The sequence below is a fragment of the Lithobates pipiens genome, unplaced genomic scaffold (genome assembly GCF_037356315.1).
Source record: "Lithobates pipiens isolate NorthernLeopardFrog02 unplaced genomic scaffold, aLitPip1_a1.2 Scaffold_73, whole genome shotgun sequence".
In the NCBI taxonomy this organism is placed as follows: Eukaryota; Metazoa; Chordata; class Amphibia; order Anura; family Ranidae; genus Lithobates; species Lithobates pipiens.
In genome coordinates, this window is record NW_027507896.1 from 205,885 (window position 1) to 229,030 (window position 23,146).

The following is a 23,146-nucleotide window of genomic DNA, read 5'->3' on the forward strand; positions in this document are numbered from 1 at the left end:
GGATGTAGTGGAGCATCATGGGAAACGTAGTTCCAAGACATTGCCTCGGGATGTAGTGGAGCATCATGGGAAACGTAGTTCCAAGACATTGCCTCGGGATGTAGTGGAGCATCATGGGAAACGTAGTTCCAAGACATTGCCTCGGGATGTAGTGGAGCATCTTGGGAAACGTAGTTCCGAGACATTGCCTCGGGATGTAATGGAGCATCATGGGAAACGTAGTTCCAAGACATTGCCTCGGGATGTAGTGGGGCATCTTGGGAAACGTAGTTCCAAGACATTGCCTCGGGATGTAGTGGAGCATCATGGGAAACGTAGTTCCAAGACATTGCCTCAGGATGTAGTGGGGCATCTTGGGAAACGTAGTTCCGAGACATTGCCTCGGGATGTAGTGGGGCATCTTGGGAAACGTAGTTCCAAGACATTGCCTCGGGATCATGGGGTGCCGAGGTTCACCATCACTGCTCCATACCGACCTGGCCACACACTTCTTATTATATGAGAGTTCTTTTCAGCGGGATCTTCTTTTTCCGGTTCTGCCGGGTAGAAGAGAAGGATCGGGTTGGATCGGGTTGGGTTGGGTTGGGTTGGGTTGGGGCTTTTATATCGGGAGAGGAGCTCTTATTGTGCACAAAGTTGGAAGCAATCACAGTTCCACATCTCAGAGGTCACAAGCTGCCAGCCACGCCCGGAGTTTAGTGAAAACGCTAAGCGAGGCTCCTCGGGGGCGGGCATAACGTTAATGCTTTTTAAGCTTGTTGAAAAATAAAAATAAATAAATAAAAAGTCCACAGGAGCGATAGAGCTTCTTAGGACAACTATTAGTGGAGTATGTGGGACAAGTGAAGAGCGCTACACCATCCCCCCCCCCCCCCCCCTCCTTTTCAAAACTGATTTCCTGGGTCTCACGTTACCAACAGACACGTGCGATTCGTTTTTTGTTACCAATCGAAATTTGGAAGAAATTTTCAATATTCGGAGATTCGGATGTATCTGAATTTTCCAACTTACAATCGTAATGAATTTCAATGAATCCCAAATAAAAATGTTATAAACAAATGAATTATCCGAATTTGAATATAAAGTTCAAATTGCAATAAATACAGCGAGATATAAATGTGAAATAAGATGATGATTCCGACTTAGGCTGCTTTTATAGAATAGAAACAAATAGAATAAAACATAATAGAATGGAAAAATACAATAAAAATGAGGAGAATGAAAAATAAAATAAAAATGAGGAGAATGAAAAATAAAATAAAAAGTGAGCAGAATAAAAATTAGTAGAATGAAAAATCGAGAATGGAAAATAAAATAAAAATGAGGAGAATGAAAATAAAAGAATAAAAATAAAAGAATAAAATAGAGAATGGAAAATAAAATAAAAATGAGGAGAATAAAAATTAGTAGAATGAAAAATAGAGAATGGAAACTAAAATAAAAAATGAGGAGAATGGAAAATAGAGAATGGAAAATAAAATAAAAATGAGGAGAATGGAAAATAAAATAAAAATGAGGAGAATGGAAAATAAAATAAAAAATGAGGAGAATGGAAAATAAAATAAAAATGGAGGAGAATAAAAATTAGTAGAATGAAAAATAGAGAATGTAAACTAAAATAAAAAATGAGGAGAATAAAAATTAGTAGAATGAAAAATAGAGAATGGAAAATAAAATAAAAATGAGGAGAATAAAAATTAGTAGAATGAAAAATAGAGAATGGAAACTAAAATAAAAAATGAGGAGAATGGAAAATAAAATAAAAATGAGGAGAATGGAAAATAAAATAAAAATGGAGGAGAATGGAAAATAAAATAAAAATGAGGAGAATAAAAATTAGTAGAATGAAAAATAGAGAATGGAAACTAAAATAAAAAATGAGGAGAATGGAAAATAGAGAATGGAAAATAAAATAAAAATGAGGAGAATGGAAAATAAAATAAAAATGAGGAGAATGGAAAATAAAATAAAAAATGAGGAAAATAAAAATTAGTAGAATGAAAAATAGAGAATGGAAACTAAAATAAAAAATGAGGAGAATAAAAATTAGTAGAATGAAAAATAGAGAATGGAAAATAAAAAAAAAATGAGGAGAATGGAAAATAAAATAAAAATGAGGAGAATGGAAAATAAAATAAAAATGAGGAGAATAAAAATTAGTAGAATGAAAAATAGAGAATGGAAACTAAAATAAAAAATGAGAATAAAAATTAGTAGAATGAAAAATAGAGAATGGAAAATAAAATAAAAATGAGGAGAATGAAAATAAAAGAATAAAAATAAAAAAGAATAAAATAGAGAATGGAAAATAAAATAAAAATGAGGAGAATGAAAAATAGAGAATGAAAATAAAATAAAAATGAGGAGAATGAAAAATAGAGAATGAAAATAAAATAAAAATGAGGAGAATGAAAAATAGAGAATGAAAATAAAATAAAAATGAGGAGAATGAAAAATAGAGAATGAAAATAAAATAAAAATGAGGAGAATGGAAAATAAAATAAAATAGAAAATGAAAATAGGGAATGAAAATAAAAGAATAAAAATAAAAGAATAAAATAGAGAATGAACATAAAATAAAATAGAGAATGAAAATAGGGAATGAAAATAAAAGAATGAAAATAGAGAATGAACATAAAAGAATAAATTAGAGAATGAAAATAAAAGAATAGAATAGAGAATGAAAATAAAAGAATAGAATAGAGAATGAAAATAAAAAGAATAGAAAATAATATGTTGTAAAACACTGTGAAAACCGTTGGTGCTATATAAATATAAATTATATTAATGGTATTAATAATAAAATAGAAAATAAAAGAATTACAATAAAAGAATAGAACGTAAAATAAAATAAAAGAATAAATTAGAAAATGAAAATAATAGAAGAGAATAGAAAATGAAGAAAATAGAATAGAATGCATATAACCTTCTTTTGCAATTCGAATCGATTTGAAAATAATTAATATACGAAACAAATTCCTAAAAGGAATAATTGTAAACATAACAAATCTGATGAAACAAAAGGATTTATCTTAAGGAACGAAGCCAAAATGAAAATCCCGCCGCGCACATCTCTAATCACCAAATCTTGGGGGGCCATTGACGTCGGAGCGCCCCGTTATTGGCGAAGGGTTTATGTAGGAAAGTCTTTTGTGTGACACCAAAGAACATGAGCCGGGATGGAGCTCACACACACACAGAGCTGAATCATCCACAAGGCAGACTAGGGACCGGGGGCCCCAGTTAGGACCTTCCCGGCTCCTGCGGTAAACCGGGGCAAACCGCCATTGGACAAATCTAGGCCAGTGATGGGGAACCTCGGCACCCCAGATGTTTTATAATCTCCATTTCCCATGATGCTCTGGCACTCTGCAGTGTAGTGGAGCATCATGGGAAATGTAGTTCCCAAACATGTGGGGTGCCGAGGTTCCCCATCTAGGATCTGGGCAGTGGGTGGGGCCATACCGGTAGAGACGATATAGACGGGACGGCTTCCCTATATACATAAGTTCCTATGAATGTCAATCAAAGCTGTTACGTGCCCCCAGGGCCCCACTTTGCCTCGTTCCGTCTCTACAGTTCAGGTTCTCTTCCATGATCGTTGGGCTCTCGTTGTTTTCTTTGCAGCTGTTCCTTGTGGAGAGGGCAGGAAGACGGACCCTACACCTGGTGGGCCTTGCGGGAATGATCCTCTGTGCCTTATTGATGACGGTGGCCATGGTCCTACAGGTGAGCAGTACACGGGGGGCTCCTGGGGGGCGGGGTTTAGGAGTTCTAAGGTAAAGCCGGACGCGGTTCCTGCACCGGAGCAGACCTTCTTCTTGCCAATAAGAGAACCCAACTCTTGCGGTTCCCGGAAGCGAAACGTCTGTTTCCCGGTTCTAGAAAACTGGTTGGGTTGCCGTTTTGGCACCAGAAGTCGTGTCTCATTTATTTCCCTCCCCCGTCTCTCCAGGAAAGCGTCCCCGCCATCAGCTCTCTCAGCATGGCCGCCATTTTTGGATTCGTGGCGTTCTTCGAGGTGGGGCCGGGTCCTATCCCGTGGTTTATCGTGGCGGAACTCTTTAGTCAAGGTCCTCGGCCGGCAGCCATGGCCATCGCCGGATGTACCAACTGGACGTCAAACTTCATCATCGGGATGGGATTCCCATACGTGGCGGTAAGAAACCAACATTTTCACCGGACGTGTTGCGCCTTTTTTTTTTGTTCCAAATTTTTTATTTTTTTTTCCATTTGAGTGTTTATCCAAATTTAACCCCTTCATGCCCCGAGCCTTCTTCTGACATTTGTTCCGCCCGCCGTCATTATACCATGGCACTTTATCGTTGTTATGGCAGCACCTTCCATAACCCCGGTATCCTCCTCTTCTTCAGCGGGCGGTCCACTACAAGATAAACGTGGCCTCTGCGGCGGATTCACCGCAAGATCACTTTTATGGCCGGTGGGAGAGCCCACCCCCCCACGCTCCAGTGCCCTCCTCCTCATACCGGAGCCGTCGGCAGCGGTGGAGGCGGTCGGGTCCTCTCCTTGGTTTGGTATGGAGACCAGTGAGGGGAAGATGCCCCCCCGCCCCCCCAACCGTCTCCATAACATTGCAGGGCGGAAGCCACTTCTACCCATAGCCCTTAAAATTAAATATAATTTAAAAAAAAAAAAAAAATGTCTATTTTTATCTTTATTTTTTTAATTTTTTATTGCATTTTAGTGTAAATATGAGATGTGAAGTCTTTTTGACCTCCAGATCTCATATGCAAGTGGTCCTGTCATACTTTTTTTTTCTATTACAAAGGATGTTTACATTCCTTGTAATAGGAACAAAAGTGACACCATTTTTTTTAGTTTTTTTAAAGAACAGTGTAAAAAAATAAATAAATAAAAAAAATGTATTTTTCTATTTAACAGTGTAAAAATAATAAAACATTTTTTTTATTATTATTATTTATTTTTAGACTGTTCTTTAAAAAAACAAAAAAAAAATGTATTTTTCTATTTTTTTAAGAACAGTGTAAAAATAATAAAAATTATTTTTTTAATTATTATTTATTTTTTATTTTTAGACTGTTCTTAAAAAAAATAGAAAAATACATTTTTTTTTAAAGAACAGTGTAAAAATAATAAAAAAATGTTTTTATTATTATTTATTTTTTATTTTTAGACTGTTCTTAAAAAAAATAGAAAAATACATTTTTTTTAAAGAACAGTCTAAAAATAAAAAATAAATAATAATAAAAAAAATAATTTTTATTATTTTTACACTGTTCTTAAAAAAAATAGAAAAATATTTTTTTTTAAAGAACAGTGTAAAAATAATAAAAAAAATTTTTTATTATTAATTTATTTTTTATTTTTAGACTTCTTTAAAAAAAAAAAAAAATGTTTCTATTTTTTTTAAGAACAGTGTAAAAATAATAAAACATTTTTTTTTATTATTATTTATTTTTAGAATGTTCTTTAAAAAAAAAAATAAAATAAAAATAAAGTATTATTATTTAACGCGTCCTGCAAAGCTCACGTGTAGAAGCAAACGCATACGCGAGTAGCTCCCGCATATGAAATCGGGGGGTTCAAACCACACATGTGAGGTATCGCCGCGATCGGTAGAGTGAGAGAAATAATTCTAGCCCCGGAACTCCTCTGTAACTCAAAACTGGCAACCTGTAGAATTTTTGTTTAAAACTTTGCCTATGGAGATTTTTAAGGGTAAAAGTTTGTCGCCATTCCATGAGCGGGGGGGGGGGGGGGGGGGGGCACAATTTTGGAGCGTGACATGTTGGGTATCAGTTTACTCGGTGTAACATTATCTTTCACAATATAACAGAAAAATTGGGCTAACTTTACTGTTTTTTTTTGGATGGAAAAAAAAATAAGACAAGTGTATATTTTTCCAAAAAAAGTGCGCTGAGTAAGATACGGTGTGACAAAAAGTATTGCAACGACCGCCATTTTATTCTCTAGGGTGTTAGAACCCCCAAACACATTATACACACACATACATATGCATTATATATATATATATATATATATATATATATATATATATATAAAAATATATATATAAAAATATATTTATTTTTTTATTATAATATAGATATTTATTTGGGGGTTACAAGTAATTTTCAAGTAAAAAAAAAATAGATTTTAACCACTCAAGGACCGAGTCTATTTCTGAGATTTTTTAACTTGTAAACACTAAATCTCAGAAATAGACTCGGTCCTTGAGTGGTTAAAATCTGTATTTTTTTTTTTTTTTTTTTTGCTTGAAAATTACTTGTAACCCCTAAATAAATATTTATATCATAATATATAATTTTTTTTTTTTTATTTATATATATTTTTTTTTTAAGCAGAGGTTCCAGAGAATAAAATGGTGGTCGTTGCAATATTTTATGTCATACAGTATTTTTGCAGCGGTCTTTCAAACGCAGCTTTTTTTGGGGGAAAAAAAAAATACTTTCACGATTTAAAAAAAAAAAAAAAAAAAATACTTTCACGATTTAAAAAAAAAAAAAAAAAAAAAAATACTTTCACGATTTAAAAAAAAAAAAAAAATACTTTCACGTTTTAAAAACAAAAAAAAACAAAAAACAAACAAACAGTGCAGTAAAGTTACCATTTTTTTTGTATAATGTGAAAGATGATGTTGCGTCAAGTAAATAGATACCCAACATGTCACACTTTTAAATTGCGCCCGCTCGTGGAATGGCGACAAACTACGGTACTTAAAAATCTCCATAGGCGACGCTTTAAAAATCTCTACAGGTTACCGGTTCAGAGTTACAGAGGAGCTACAGAATTATTGCTCTCGCTCTAACGATCGCGGCGATACCTAACACGTGCGGCATGAACGCGGTTTACAGTTTCGGTCGCGATTTGCGTATATGCGTTCATTTCTGCGTGCAAGCACAGAGGGATGGGGGCTCTTCAAAATTTGAATTAAAAAAAAAATAAAAAATTTAAATCGGCCTTCGAATTCATTCTATTCCAATTTCAGAAGACGGTTATTTTTTATTCTATTTTCTAATCTATTCTATTAAAAAATTTTTTTTTTTTTTTTTTAATTCAAATTTTGAATAGAATAGATTAGAAAATAGAATAAAAAATAACCGTCTTCCGAAATTCGAATAGAATGAATTTGAAGGCCGATTTAAGTTTTTTTTTTTTTTTATTCAAATTTTGAAATAGAATAATTAGGAAATGGAATAAAAAAAAAAAAATAACAGTCTTCTGAAATTGGAATAGAATTAATTTGAAGGAGGATTTAAATTTTTTTTTGTTTTTACAAATTCTAAAATTAAATTAGAAACAAATTCAGAAAACAAAAACAATAAAAAAAAAATGTAATGAATCCGAAATAATGAAACAAAATTACATCTAAAATTCCAATATTTAAATACGAAATTTAATTTTAAAACAAGAATAGAATAAAATAGAAGAGAACAGAATAAAAAAAAAAAAATAAAGGAATATGAAGAATATAACCATCTTCTGAAATTCAAATACAATAATCTAATTTTATTGTATTTGAATTTCAGAAGATGGTTATATTCTTTATATTCCTTTAATTTTTTATTCTGTTCTCTTCTATTTTATTCTATTCTTGTTTTCAAATTCAATTTCGTATTCAAATATTGGAATTTTAGACGTAATTTGGTTTCATTATTTCAGATTCATTCATTTTTGTTTGGAAATTTTGTTTTCTGAAAGATTAAAAAAAAATTGAATAGAATACAGAATAAAATAATTGAATAGAAATCCCCCCCCACCAAAAAAAATAATAATAATTTTAAAAAAATACAAAAAACATAATCAAATTTTATTGTATTTGAATTTCAGAAGATGGTTATATTCTTTATATTCCTTTAATTTTTTATTCTGTTCTCTTCTATTTTATTCTATTCTTGTTTTCAAATTCAATTTCGTATTCAAATATTGGAATTTCAGATGTAATTTGGTTTCATTATTTCGGATTCATTCATTTTTTTTTTTTTATTGTTGTTCAAAAATTTTGTTTTCTGAAAGATTAAAAAAAAGATTTGAATAGAATACAGACTAAAATAATTGAATAGAAATCCCCCCCCCCCCCCAAAAAAAATAAAATAATAATAATTTAAATAAAATACAAAAAAACATAATCAAATTTTATTGTATTTGAATTTCAGAAGATGTATATTCTTTATATTCCTTTTTTTTTATTCTGTTCTCTTCTATTTTATTCTATTCTTGTTTTCAAATTCAATTTCGTATTCAAATATTGGAATTTTAGACGTAATTTTGGTTTCATTATTTCAGATTCATTCATTTTTTTTTTTTTTTTTTTTTTTATTGTTGTTCGGATATTTTGTTTTGTGAAAGATTAAAAAAAGATTTGAACAGAATAAAATAATTGAATAGAAATCCCCCCGCCCCAAAAAAAAATAATTATTGAAATAAAATACAAAAAAAAAAAAAATCAAAATTTTATTGTATTTGAATTTCAGAAGATGGTTATATTTTTTATATTCCTTTATTTTTTATTCTGTTCTCTGAATTTGAAAACAAGAATAGAATAAAATAGAAATTTCGTATTCAAATTGGAATTTTAGACATAATTTGGTTTCATTATTTCGGATTCATTCATTTTTTTTCTTTTTTATTGTTGTTCGGAAATTTTGTTTTCTGAAAGATTAAAAATTAAATTTGAATAGACTACAGAATAAAATAATTGAATAGAAATCCCCCCCACCCCAAAAAAATAATAATAATAATAATTTAAATACAATAAAATTTGATTATTTTTTTTGTAATTCAATTTCGTATTCAAATATTGGAATTTTAGACGTAATTTTGGTTTCATTATTTCAGATTCATTCATTTTTTTTTATTTTTTTTTTTTTATTTTTTTTATTGTTGTTCGGATATTTTGTTTTGTGAAAGATTAAAAAAAGATTTGAACAGAATAAAATAATTGAATAGAAATCCCCCCGCCCCAAAAAAAAATAATTATTGAAATAAAATACAAAAAAAAAAAAAATCTAAATTTTATTGTATTTGAATTTCAGAAGATGGTTATATTTTTTATATTCCTTTATTTTTTATTCTGTTCTCTGAATTTGAAAACAAGAATAGAATAAAATAGAAATTTCGTATTCAAATTGGAATTTTAGACATAATTTGGTTTCATTATTTCGGATTCATTCATTTTTTTTATTTTTTTTTATTGTTGTTCGGAAATTTTGTTTTGTGAAAGATTAAAAATAAAATTTGAATAGACTACAGAATAAAATAATTGAATAGAAATCCCCCCCACCCCAAAAAAATAATAATAATTTAAATACAATAAAATTTGATTATTTTTTTTGTATTTTATTTGAATTTCAGAAGATGGTTATATTCTTTATGTTCCTTTAATTTTTTTTATTCTGTTCTCTTCTATTTTATTATATTCTTGTTTTCAAATTCAATTTTGTATTCAAATATTGGAATTTTTAGACGTAATTTTGGTTTCATTATTTCAGATTCATTCATTTTTTTTTTATTTTTTTTTATTGTTGTTCAGATATTTTGTTTTGTGAAAGATTAAAAAAAAGATTTGAACAGAATAAAATAATTGAATAGAAATCCCCCCGCCCCAAAAAAAAATAATTATTGAAATAAAATACAAAAAAAAAAAAATCAAAATTTTATTGTATTTGAATTTCAGAAGATGGTTATATTTTTTATATTCCTTTATTTTTTATTCTGTTCTCTGAATTTGAAAACAAGAATAGAATAAAATAGAAATTTCGTATTCAAATTGGAATTTTAGACATAATTTGGTTTCATTATTTCGGATCCATTCATTTTTTTTTTTTTTTTATTGTTGTTCGGAAATTTTGTTTTCTGAAAGATTAAAAATAAAATTTGAATAGACTACAGAATAAAATAATTGAATAGAAATCCCCCCCACCCCAAAAAAATAATAATAATTTAAATACAATAAAATTTGATTATTTTTTTTTGTATTTTATTTGAATTTCAGAAGATGGTTATATTCTTTATATTCCTTTAATTTTTTTTATTCTGTTCTCTTCTATTTTATTATATTTTTGTTTTCAAATTCAATTTTGCATTCAAATATTGGAATTTTAGACGTAATTTTGGTTTCATTATTTCAGATTCATTCATTTTTTTTTTTTTTTTTTTATTGTTGTTCAGATATTTTGTTTTGTGAAAGATTAAAAAAAAGATTTGAACAGAATAAAATAATTGAATAGAAATCCCCCCGCCCCAAAAAAAAATAATTATTGAAATAAAATACAAAAAAAAAAATCAAAATTTTATTGTATTTGAATTTCAGAAGATGGTTATATTTTTTATATTCCTTTATTTTTTATTCTGTTCTCTGAATTTGAAAACAAGAATAGAATAAAATAGAAATTTCGTATTCAAATTGGAATTTTAGACATAATTTGGTTTCATTATTTCGGATTCATTCATTTTTTTTCTTTTTTATTGTTGTTCGGAAATTTTGTTTTCTGAAAGATTAAAAATTAAATTTGAATAGACTACAGAATAAAATAATTGAATAGAAATCCCCCCCACCCCAAAAAAATAATAATAATTTAAATACAATAAAATTTGATTATTTTTTTTGTATTTTATTTGAATTTCAGAAGATGGTTATATTCTTTATGTTCCTTTAATTTTTTTTATTCTGTTCTCTTCTATTTTATTCTATTCTTGTTTTCAAATTCAATTTCGTATTCAAATATTGGAATTTTAGACGTAATTTTGGTTTCATTATTTCAGATTCATTCATTTTTTTTTTTTCCCCAATCGTCTTTCAGGACAGCCACCTTTGAGAGACACTGGCTCCTCCCCTCTTAGGAAACACCGCCTTCATTTTCATGATTTAAGCCTCCTCCTCCCTTCGTTCCTCAGTTATGGTGTTTCCTCCGGTGGGGAGACATCGCTAAGGAACCTTAGCTGAATTCGGTTGGTGAGACTGAAGCTATCCGAGCGGAGCCCCGGCCCCACTCGGTTACCCGACCGTCTATCGGTCGGCCCTTGACAGTCTGATCAGCGGGGAGCTGAAGCGTTCGTACTGTCCGTATACCCTAAACTTCGCTTGGGGAAAGCAGGAAGTTTTACAGGGTCGTCCGTCCGTTCACCCGCGGGTGTTTTAACGGAACAGGCAGTCCGGTCGGCTGGGGAAGCTGAACTCTTGACTGACCTTTTCTACACGCACTCCAATCTTCGCTTGGGGAAAGCAGGAAGTTTTTGGGGAGGTTCATCCCTGCGTTTCGCCCAGTGGGGCGCTGCAACGAGGACGTCCAAGGCCCCCCTGTGTATCCAGTCGGCTGGGAGCCAGAGGCCGGACCGGTTGGCGGGCGACGTCAATTCCGGTGGGGGCGGACCTCTTCGTTGGATCCGCGTCTTCCGGTTCCGGACGCGGCACGTGGAGGGGAACCTAGCGTTCGGCTGGTGCAGCCTCTCTTTCTACAGTTGCACAGGTAGCTGTTGGAGGCACGTTCGTACCACTCTTCCTCAAACAGGAGAATGTCCAAAGCAGTGGCTTCGGGAGCTCCAGGAGTAACGGCACCAGCCACTCAAAGGTAAAAGCCCTGGCGAGGGGTTCCCTTACCTTACAACCAGTAGCTCCACTGGTGTTTTTTCCCCCTAGGTGGTCGGGGGGAAGGGCAGTGCGTCTGGGATCCAGATGGAGATTGATCCTAGGGGAGGGCACTCCCGGTGGTCCTCTTAAGTAGTGCTGGTGTTTGTTTTTTTTAGGATTTTATGCTGCTCTTTTATCTCTAGGTCTCTGAAGGACATGAGCAAGTCTCCCCTTGGTTCTAGGAGGGAGCGTCCTTCATATAGAGCCTCTTTGGGGGAATCCCTGGTTCAAAGGCACTTGGTAAAGAGTGTATTGAGGCACCGGATAGCTCAGTCAGACCTTTAACCTAAGGTTCCAGTGGCCTCAGAGGGTTCAGGTCCCTGTTTGAGCGCCATCAGGAAACAGGCAGCAGAACACGGTGCATATCTGGCGGCTTCTGGGAAGGTTCCAGTGGCCTCAGCTCCAGAGCACTCTTTCACCAGCACAGCAGAGTGTTCCACCTAACCCGATGGATGTTCCTCCTGCAGGTTAAGGGAGAGTCTAGAGGGTTCCAGAGAGGAAGTTGAGGAAGAAGTTGACAGTGCCGTCTCAGACTCCCAAGGGACTCTGATAAAGGTGAGGGCTTGGGTGGGGAACCCAAAAGAACCCCTCGATATAAACTTCCCCCTGGATGAAGTGGATAAGCTCTTGAGAGCTATTCATACCACTTTAGGAAGAAGGCATTGTCACCCCACGATCAGATGTACTAGGACCTGGGGGAAGCGGGTGTTCCCGGTTCATGATGTCTTGATCGATGCCATCAGGATGGCGGGGTCCCGAAGGAAAACCTTTCTTTTCTGGTGCTTTAAAGCAAAGGTTTTTTCTTGGGCGGAAGAGGAAGCTCTTGTCTGGAATAGAATCTCCCAGGTTAGAGACTACCTTTCTTCAGACGTCCAGGCATACTGACCTGTCCTCAGGGACATGGGAATACTTTCAGACCCTATGTTTGAAATGATGGACTCACTTCTGAAGTCTATCCTCCTTTCCCATACTGCTTAAGGTGTTGGCATACGCTGCTTCGATTCAATCCAGGCGAATGTATGCAAGATCTTCGGCTCTGACCAACTCAGCCTGGAGGGCTCCAAGGCTGAAGACATGGCAGGGGGTCAAGGCGTCCAAGGCAAAAGCTCTGTGTAATCCTTTTTACAGGAAACCTGCTGTTGGATGGATTCACTTCTGAAGGATGCCTGGGATTTATAATAAGAAAATCTTTAAGCCTGACATAGAAGCCACAGTGGTGGCTCGTAATATGAAGTGTTGGCTTATCCAGATTAATGCATGAAGCAATGACAGCAGAGGAGACTTTTCTATCCTCCTCTCCCATGGTGCTTAAGGAGTCAGCATACACTGCGGGTGCTTCGACTCAATCCATGCGAATGTATGCAAGGTCCTCGGCTCTGGCCAACTCAGCCTGGAGGGCCTTAAGGCTGAAGACATGGCAGGGGGACAAGGCGTCCAAAGCAAAGCTCTGGAATCCTTTTTACAGGAGACTGCTGTTACTGCTACTGTTTACTGCTGTTTTGGCCAGGTCTTGAAGCAGTGCTAGATCGCACGGCTGATAAGAAAAAGGCCTTTCCCCTTAAGAAGAAATATGGGGAGCAGTAAAAAAGGGGCCTTCCTCCCCCAGTGGGAGATGATCACCTCCAATCAGTTTGTGTTGGGGATCATCGTAAGAGGTTACCGTTTGGAGTTTTCAGAGCTCTCCTCTTTTGAGACTCCTTGTCACTGAGCTACCAAAATGTGCCCTTCTTTCCTCTTCAGGAGTTAGAGGAACAGGAAGTGGTAATACAGGTCCCAGCAGGATATATAGAAAGGGCTCCTATTCTCACATTTTGGTGGTTCACAAGCCTTTGGGAAAATTCAGGCTCATCCTGAACATGAAACGTCTGTGTGTCTTAGTCACCTACAGATGGCTTTCGTTGGTTTTGGTCACTGGGTGAGGGCACCTCTTCCACCAAAACTTTTTCAGGGCATGGATAGTATGGATGCATACCTGCATATTCCCATTGCAGAGAACCACCAGCGTTTCCTTAGGCTGGCAGTGATAACTTCTGTAGGGGTGCTACACATTCAGTTCAAAGCACTTCCCTTTTGGGCTATCCCTTTCCTCCTCCTATCTTCACCAAAGTGATGGTAGAAGTTCTGGCATTCCTGCGTCTCAGGGGAGTCTCGGTGATCGTGTGTCCTGAAGATCTTCTCCGGTTTGTACCTTCTCTGACGCAGTCGATTTGGGATCAACAGGTAACAAAAGACCTGTTTGTGAGCATGGGTTGGCCTCTGAACCTAGAGAAACCCAACTTAAATTCCTTACCAGGGGGTCACCTTCCTGGGGTAGGTGCTGGGCTCAACAGAACAAAAGGTCTTCCCTCCTTGGAGAAGATCCAGAAGATAGACAGAGCACTGTTGTTTCTCCAGGGCAACTGTCAAAAACTCAGTTAGGCAGGTTGAGTTTACTGACAGCCACGCTCCTAGCAGTTCAGTGGACGGGGTCATGTTACCGTCCTCTGTAAACTATTCATCTTGAAGATTTGGGACCACAGTCAGGGGTCTTGGGACTCTTTGGTTCCAACTCAGGTAAAGAGGTCCCTTTGGGAAAGGGAGCACGTTTGTTACAAGACCTAGAATGGAGTTTCCCAGTATCCAGGGTGGTTACAACCGATACGAACGGCTTAGGTTGGGGTACACACCTAGACTCCTGTTTGGTACAGGAAGGAATCTAAGAGATCCTCAAATTGGAGGGAGTTGAGAACAGTAGATCTGGTTCTCAGGACCTCTCAGAGTTCTCTGGAGACTTCATGTAAGAGTCATGGAAACAATCCCTTGGCAGTGGCTTGCGTCGACAGGACGGGGACTCCTGGAGCGGATCCTTTATGGGTCCTAGCGAAGGCCATCCTCAGATGGGCCGAATATTGAAATCCTGTCTTTTCAGTGATCTGTTTTGAAGGAGAGCAAATCCTGATATTAGATTTCCTCAGAGCAACCAGGTTCTCAAGCAGGAGGTTCTTCGAATGGATCACCCAGAGTTGGGGGATTCCTTGGATGGACCTCTCTTTTTCTCAAGGGAAAACGCAAAGGAAGCCATCTCCTGTTCCATGAACAGGGGAGATGGGAGGTCGGGAGCAGACACACTAAAGCACAGAGTTAGGGTTTCTCTAAGTGCTATGCTTTCTCCCCTCCCGTTCTGATTCCTGCAGGGTCAGGGAAGTTTTCAGGTGGAGATTACTACCTATTTTCTAATCACACCTCTTGGGCCCAGGAGGCCGTGGTTCTCCATTCTGAAGGGCCTGTCAGTAGAACCCCCCCCCCCCCCCCGGGTTTTCCCGGTCTAGGAGTGTCCCTTTTCCCAGGGTCCAGTCTGCGGTCCCCAGGTGGATTCTTGCAGCTTGGCTACTGAGAAGGAATTGCTGAAGGGCAAAGAGGTCTCAGACTGTTTAATAGCCACTCTTCTGAATTGCAGGTAAATAGAAACTCAGACCATTTTCTTGAAGGTATGGAGACGGTTCAACAGCTGATGCTCAGAGAACTCCTTCAATGTGCACAGCCTTGTAGCCGTTCTAGAGTTCCTGCAGTCAGGGGCAGATAAAGGTTTAGCCCCATAAACATTGAAGAGTCAGGTTTTCGCTTTTAGCGTATTCCTGGAAGGGCATCTAACATCAGACCTTGGTATAGTAAGGTTCTTAGAGCCTTAAGTAGGCAAAGACCAAGCCTTTGGTCGCCCCCTTCCCAGTCGGGGTCACTCATTAGTTTTACAGGTTCCCACAAAGGAACCTTTTTCAGCAATTGGAATCTGGCTGGTTATGGTTGATCACTCTCAAAACTGTGTTTTTTGTGGCGATCACTACGGCAAGGAAAGTGAGTAAACTCGAAACCCTTTCTGTTAAGGCACTCCCTTTCCAGACCATTCAGTTTTTAAGATCATTCTGGCCTTTTTACCTAATGGTAGTCTCTAATCCTCAGAGAGTCCGAGAGATTATGCTGCCTATTTTTCGTTCAAAACCAGTGAGCAAACAGGACACATCTTCTTGGACGTGTCCTTCATTATTTTGGTTACACAAAGCCAGTTCAGGAAGTCTGATTTACTTTTAGTGTTACTTCCAGGGGCTAGGAAGGGTTCCAAAGCCTTTAGACGTACGCTAACCAGATGATTAAGGTCAGCCATTGGGCAGACTTGCGCGGTTGGGGTATTAAAGCCTCCAGTTAGAATTAAAGCACACTCAGCCAGGACAGCGGCAACTCCGCAGACAATGTGGGCTGGTGTGTCTCCTGAACAGATCTGTAGAGCCGCAACGTGGTTCAAGTTTTCTACGTTCGTGAAGCACTATAGATTGGATCTTCTCTCAGCCAAAGACCAAGCCCTTTGGTCACAAGGTGCTGCAAGCAGTAGGTCCCACCCTAAGACAAGGTACTCGCTTATCCTCTCAAAGGTGGCTGTCCTGAAAGACGATTGGGGAAAAATGGAATTACGTACCGGTAACATCCTTTTCCAGGAGTCTTTCAGGACAGCACCGGTTCCCACCCAAGTTTTTTGCAGATCATCGGGAACTCATTACATGAGGCCGTCAGGTAAGACTTAAAAGTTTGTTTATTTGACGTGTTCTTGTGTCTCCCCAGTTGGCCGGAGGTACTCTGGAAGAACTGAGGAACGAAGGGAGGAGGAGGCTTAAATCATGAAAATCAAGGCGGTGTTTCCTAAGAGGGGAGGAGCCAGTGTCTCTCAAAGGTGGCTGTCCTGAAAGACTCCTGGAAAAGGACATTACCGGTACGTAATTCCATTTTTTTTTTTTTTTTTATTGTTGTTCGGATATTTTGTTTTGTGAAAGATTAAAAAAAGATTTGAACAGAATAAAATAATTGAATAGAAATCCCCCCGCCCCAAAAAAAAATAATTATTGAAATAAAATACAAAAAAAAAAAAATCTAAATTTTATTGTATTTGAATTTCAGAAGATGGTTATATTTTTTATATTCCTTTATTTTTTATTCTGTTCTCTGAATTTGAAAACAAGAATAGAATAAAATAGAAATTTCGTATTCAAATTGGAATTTTAGACATAATTTGGTTTCATTATTTCGGATCCATTCATTTTTTTTTTTTTTTTATTGTTGTTCGGAAATTTTGTTTTCTGAAAGATTAAAAATAAAATTTGAATAGACTACAGAATAAAATAATTGAATAGAAATCCCCCCCACCCCAAAAAAATAATAATAATTTAAATACAATAAAATTTGATTATTTTTTTTTGTATTTTATTTGAATTTCAGAAGATGGTTATATTCTTTATATTCCTTTAATTTTTTTTATTCTGTTCTCTTCTATTTTATTATATTTTTGTTTTCAAATTCAATTTTGTATTCAAATATTGGAATTTTAGACGTAATTTTGGTTTCATTATTTCAGATTCATTCATTTTTTTTTTTTTTTTTTTATTGTTGTTCAGATATTTTGTTTTGTGAAAGATTAAAAAAAAGATTTGAACAGAATAAAATAATTGAATAGAAATCCCCCCGCCCCAAAAAAAAATAATTATTGAAATAAAATACAAAAAAAAAAAATCAAAATTTTATTGTATTTGAATTTCAGAAGATGGTTATATTTTTTATATTCCTTTATTTTTTATTCTGTTCTCTGAATTTGAAAACAAGAATAGAATAAAATAGAAATTTCGTATTCAAATTGGAATTTTAGACATAATTTGGTTTCATTATTTTGGATTCATTCATTTTTTTTTTTATTGTTCGGAAATTTTGTTTTCCGAAAAAGGAAAAAAAAAAAATAATTGAATAGAATACAGAATAAAATAATTGAATAGAAATCCCCCCCACCCCAAAAAAATAATAATAATTTAAATACAATAAAATTTGATTATTTTTTTTGTATTTTATTTGAATTTCAGAAGATGCTTATATTCTTTATGTTCCTTTAATTTTTTTTATTCTGTTCTCTTCTATTTTATTATATTTTTGTTTTCAAATTCAATTTTGTATTCAAATATTGGAATTTTAGACGTAATTTTGGTTTCATTATTTCAGATTCATTCATTTTTTTTTATTGTTGTTCAAATTTTATTTTTAACCTTTTAGAAAATAAAATTTCCGAATAGAATACAGAATAAAAAAAAAAATATTTTTTTTTTTAAATAAAATACAAAAAAAAAATAGAATAGAAAATAATAAAAATGGTCCTCCGCAATTCAAATTTTGAATACAATAAATTTGAATCCGAAATTTTCCAATTTTCAGTTGAATTAGAATTAACAAATCGAATTCCACTAAACCAATTGAATGAAATAAGGAATCCAAAGAAAGGTTTTGGTTCTCCACGTGTCTAAATTTGAAATGTCAGAGGGATTTATTGGATGAAACAATTTTCTAATGTCTCCATTGGCCTGTAGAGCGTGTTGGTCACCTACCTCCAGGTAGGTCGCTGAAGACGAGGTTCCCTTTGCCCGTATCTCACGTTCTCTTCTCATTTCCAGGACCTCTGTGGGCCGTACGTCTTCCTCCTCTTCGCTGCCTTATTGTTGGGTTTCCTGATCTTCACGTATTTCCGCGTCCCGGAAACCAGGGGCAGATCCTTCGATGAGATTGCCCACGATTTTCGGAGGAGGAGGAACCCGTCGCTGTTGGACCACGAGATGAAGGCGGCCAGCACCGAGCTGGACAGTCTTGGCGGTGGAGAGGAGGCATAAAGTCAGGAGATGAGCGAAGCTCTGAAGGAACCTGCCTGGAACGAAGCCAAAAACTTTACCGAAACTCACCAAAAAAAAAAAACTTCTGAAGGTTTGTGTTGCGGCGTTACGGACGGCGCGGCGTTATTCTGTACCTATCAAGAGCGCCAGTTCTAGATAACAAATGCCAACCAAGGGGGCAAGTAGCTGGATGGAGGGAGATACCACCCAACCCCCCCATCATCTCCAGGACCTTCCCATTGCCAGGATATAGCCAAATGTATGTGGTGAGAGAATTCATAACCCAAGTATTACGTGTGATGACATATGAATGGTAGGGATTACGCCGAGGGTGGCCTCCGCTCTGGAAATCACTGCGCATGCCGTACAGCAACCACCGTCACCTCGTCCAGGAAGAGCCGGAATCGAATATCACCGAGATAGATTTTCTTATATTGTGTATAATTTCATATATATATTTTTTCCTATCACCTGAGAAATGGCGGAGGTCCCCCTACAGAGGGCACTATAGAGGTATATATTCTGTATAAATATGTATATAATCTTGCCGTGATAATAAATTATGAGGTATATACAATGGTTTCCACATACACCCATCACACAGAACTTCACGAGTAGATCCTCCTTTCCTGACCCTTCAAGGCATGGAGGCCACTAGACCTCTGAAGGTACACGGTGGTATCTGGCGCCATGCCCCCACTAGTAGATTCTGGAAGTCCTGGGGGTGGGGACTCCATGGATCAGACTTGTTCTTCCAGCACATCCCACAGATTGTCCCTTGGAATGAGATCTGGAGGCAAAGTCAACACCTCAAACTCATGTTCCTCAAACCATTCCTGAATTCATCAGACCGGGTCACCTCCTTCCATTGCTCTGTGGTCCAGTTCTGTTACTCGCGTGCCCATTGTAGGTGCGTTTGGCTGTGGACAGGGGTCAGCATGGGCATCGTGACCGGCCTACACCGCCCCATACACAACAAACTGTGATGCTCCAACACCTATCAAAACCAGAATTACCTTCACCAGTAATGTGAGCTCCAGTAGTTCTTCTATTAGGTTGGATTATACGTGCCAGCCTTCCCTCCCCACCTCCATCAATGAGCCCCCCCGATAAATTAGCATTCCCTCCCCAACCTCCATTAATGAGCCCTCAACCTCAGGCAATGAGCCTTCCACCCCACCTCCACCAGTGAGCCTCCCCACCCACCTCAACTTTCATCAATGGAACTCCCACCAGAACCTCCGTCAACGAGCCTTCCCTCTCAACCTCCACCAAATGAGCCTTCCCCTCCACCTCAACCTTCATCAATGGGCCTCCCACCCCACCACCACCTCCGTCAATGAGCCTTCCCTCTCCACCCTCCAGTACTGAGTCCCCAACCTCCGTCAATGAGCCTTCCCTCTCAACCTCCACCTCAACCTTCATCAATGGGCCTCCCACCCCACCACCTCCGTCAATGAGCCTTCCCTCTCCACCCTCCAGTAATGAGTCCCCAACCTCCGTCAATGAGCCTTCCCTCTCAACCTCCACCTTCATCAATGGGCCTCTCACCCCACCACCACCTCAGTCAATGAGCCTTCCCTCTCCACCCTCCAGTAATGAGTCCCCAACCTCCACCAAATGAGCCTTCCCCTCCACCTCAACCTTCATCAATGGGCCTCTCACCCCACCACCACCTCCGTCAATGAGCCTTCCCTCTCCACCCTCCAGTAATGAGCCCCCAACCTCTGTCAATGAGCCTTTCTCCCCACCTCTATCAATGAGCCCTTACCTCCACCAAATGAGCCTTCCCCCCCACCTCAACCTTCATCAATAGGCCTTCCTTATTCCCCTACCTCCATCAATGGACCTTCCCCCCACCTCAACCTTCTTCAATGAGCCTTCCCCCCCCCCCCCCCCCCCCACCCCACCTCAACCTTCATCATTGAGCCTTCCCCCCCTACCTCAAACCTCCATCAATGGGCCTCCCACCTCCTCCAATGGGCCTTACTCCCCCCCCCCCCCCCAAAGTTAATAGGCTTTCCTTTCCCCCTACCTCCATCAATGGACCTCATCCCCCACCCCCCCCATCAATGGGCCTTACTTTGCCCCCCTCCCCCAAATCAATGGGCTTTCCTTTCCCCCCTACCTCCATCAATGGGCCTCATCCCACCAAACTCCATATGAGCCCATTGTCTAGACAATTACATTTTGGTCCTTCTCAAAGTCCCTCAAATCCTTACACTGGTCCATTTTTCTGCTGCTTTCATCACACCTTCAGGAACAACATGTTCACTTGCTGCCTAACATATCCCCCCCACCTTCAGATGCCATTGTAACCAGATGATTAATGTTAATCACAGCCAGAATGTTATGGCCATAATGGTGTAGGGCCAATGGGTGTTTATGCTGAGCGGTGCTACACAGATTGTGCTTTACTGTTCCCTTCCCACTGCCACATTCTACACAGTCCACTCTGAACGCCTGAAGTCTATTGTGGTTCAATGATCTCATTTCAGCAGGAGGTACCAATGTCACTCCTTATCAGACCCCACCAAAAGGGAGAACCTACCTTCTCCACGTAGAATTACTCTCTATAGAGGGTCTGGGATCCCATAAATGGTTCTCCACCACTAGCAGGAGAGAGGAGGCCGCTTCCAACCAAACCCAGGCAGCCTCATTACATATACATAAAACATGTCCCCCCCAAACCATGGTTATTGGTCGGTGAAGCAGCACAGCCCAATGGGAAACTCACTATTCGCACAACTGAGCCTTCTGGGTGCTCTGGAAACTAGGTGAAGGTATGCAGGTCACATAGTAATTCTTGGACACCCAAGTGCTGATTCTACCTTCTATTCTGCTACAGACAGCAATACCTCCCCTTGAGGTGCCCTACTCAGAGTGACCACATCTTCATTGAGGTCCACAGGGGCATTGCATTTCATTAAAGCCACCCATGGGAGAAGCAACACATGATATGGTCATTATGAAGCTCTGAAGAACCTGCATCTTCACTGGTGTTAGGGGGGCTTCCATAGGCGTTCATATAGAACAGACTGTTCCACTGGGCAGTTTGAGGAGCATGCCATGAGAGGCCAAGTAATACACCACCAGTCACCAGCAGGACAACGTCAGGCTCATCCATTCCAAGTCTAAACTGAATGTGGTGTACGCACTATATGCAAATTGAACAATCGTGTCTAGTACAGAATTTTTGTGCGTACCCCATTTTAGTCTAGCGGGGAACCACTTTGGACCAACTCGGTTGGTGAAGAGGACCATGTAAAGCAAAGTTGATGGACTTGTGAGCAGATATCCACATGTTCTAGGAGAGGCTCAGCAGAGGAGCCACCTCACATTGTGTGGGGGAAACATGAAAGACAACTAGGCACTAGCTGCCAAAACCCAAGAGACTTGGGGGGAGATAGACCAATAGGCACCACAGGTGTAGCAAGTGTCTTGAACCCCTGAAGTACAAGCATGGCAGGCCACGTGGAGCTTACAGAAGTCAGTTAAGGAATTTCTCCAAGTAGATTCAGCTTTGAGCGACTGATCTCTGTCCCTCCATCACAGTAAGAGCTAGCAAATCAATCCCAACATTGCGTGAACAGAAGTCAGATGGGGCACCTCCCTACAGCATTGATCACTACACGATGTGGTGCAATGGGGACCTCCGTTCTACAGCCTGTGAGAGTCGTAAAGGGTCAAAAACATAAAAATCATGCTGGGTTTTTACAGCCGCAGATGGTCTGAAGCCGGGGGGGGGGGGGGGGTCTCAAACTGGTGGCCCTCCAGCTGTTGTGGAACTATGAGTCCCATCATGCGTCTGCCCAAGGGTGTAATGCATGTAACCGTCCGCCTAGCAAAGCCTCATGGGAGTTGTAGTTTTGCAACAGCTGGAGGGCCACCAGTTTGAGACCCCTGGTCTGAAGGGTCACTGGAAGGGAAGTCTGCCATAAAAACACACCACCCTGTAAGGGAACCCCATCATCCAGGTAGGGATCACCCCACATGGGGGGGGCATGTGGCCCATCTGTATCAATCACCCCGCAGAGGGGCGCGGGCCTCAAAATCTACACAGTCGTCTCTGGCACAGCAGCTTAGTGAGCCCGGTGTTGAAGATTACGAGGACAGGTTTGGCAGGTCTGAGAACAATGTAGCACTTCTGCTGTGCCAGCGACCACAACGCACGAGCACCTCCAACCGCCCAACACCTGATAGAGCTTCAGGGTGCCGGTTTAATAGACCTTTACATCCTCTTCCAGCAATAATCACCTCGCCTATAACACACCCTTTTAGGGGCAGGCCACTGGTGTATGGTCTAAAAAATTCTTCTATTCACAGCCAAGAACATAATACCGACTCCTTGACAGACCTCACCAGTGGAGGAGCATGTGAGGAATTACAGACCCGGAGACGAGGCAGCTTAGACCGAAAACAGATGGAGCATTTATATTTTACTACTCCGCCCTGGAGCTGCAAAGTATCCAATCACACAGCTCCACCACTCCGAGCACCTTGTCAGAATGGCAGTCGAGACCCACAGATGGAAGCCTTGTGATGGGCCAGCATGGTCATCACACAACCTATCAAATGGTGTAGGGTCAGTGATGGCGAACCTCAGCACCCCAGATGTGTTGGAACTACATTTCCCATGATGCTCCTGCAGTGTAGTGGAGCATCATGGGAAATGTAGTTCCAACACATCTGGGGTGCCAAGGTTGGCCATCACTGGTGTAGGTCCTCTTCCTAAAGACATGTATTGGCCACCTGGGAAGTAGTAGGTTCTGATCCAGGACTACGAAGGATGAACTCATCCTACACAAGACTGCAAGAACATTGGATGTTTCTACACAAGAATTTT

The 23,146-nt window shown here is 38.5% G+C and overlaps 1 protein-coding gene across 1 annotated transcript in view; it reads left to right on the forward strand.

Moving 5' to 3' along the window:
* LOC143959393 (solute carrier family 2, facilitated glucose transporter member 4-like) overlaps positions 1-18,877 on the forward strand; it is a 32,006-nt gene extending 13,129 nt beyond the window's left edge. The window contains exons 7-9 of the mRNA XM_077468030.1: positions 3,628-3,729; positions 3,956-4,159; positions 18,088-18,877. Of these exons, the coding sequence (XP_077324156.1) occupies positions 3,628-3,729; positions 3,956-4,159; positions 18,088-18,300 (519 nt within the window). The 3' untranslated portion in view covers positions 18,301-18,877. The remainder of the gene's footprint in view (positions 1-3,627; positions 3,730-3,955; positions 4,160-18,087) is intronic.
* The last annotated feature ends 4,269 nt before the right edge of the window (positions 18,878-23,146 follow it).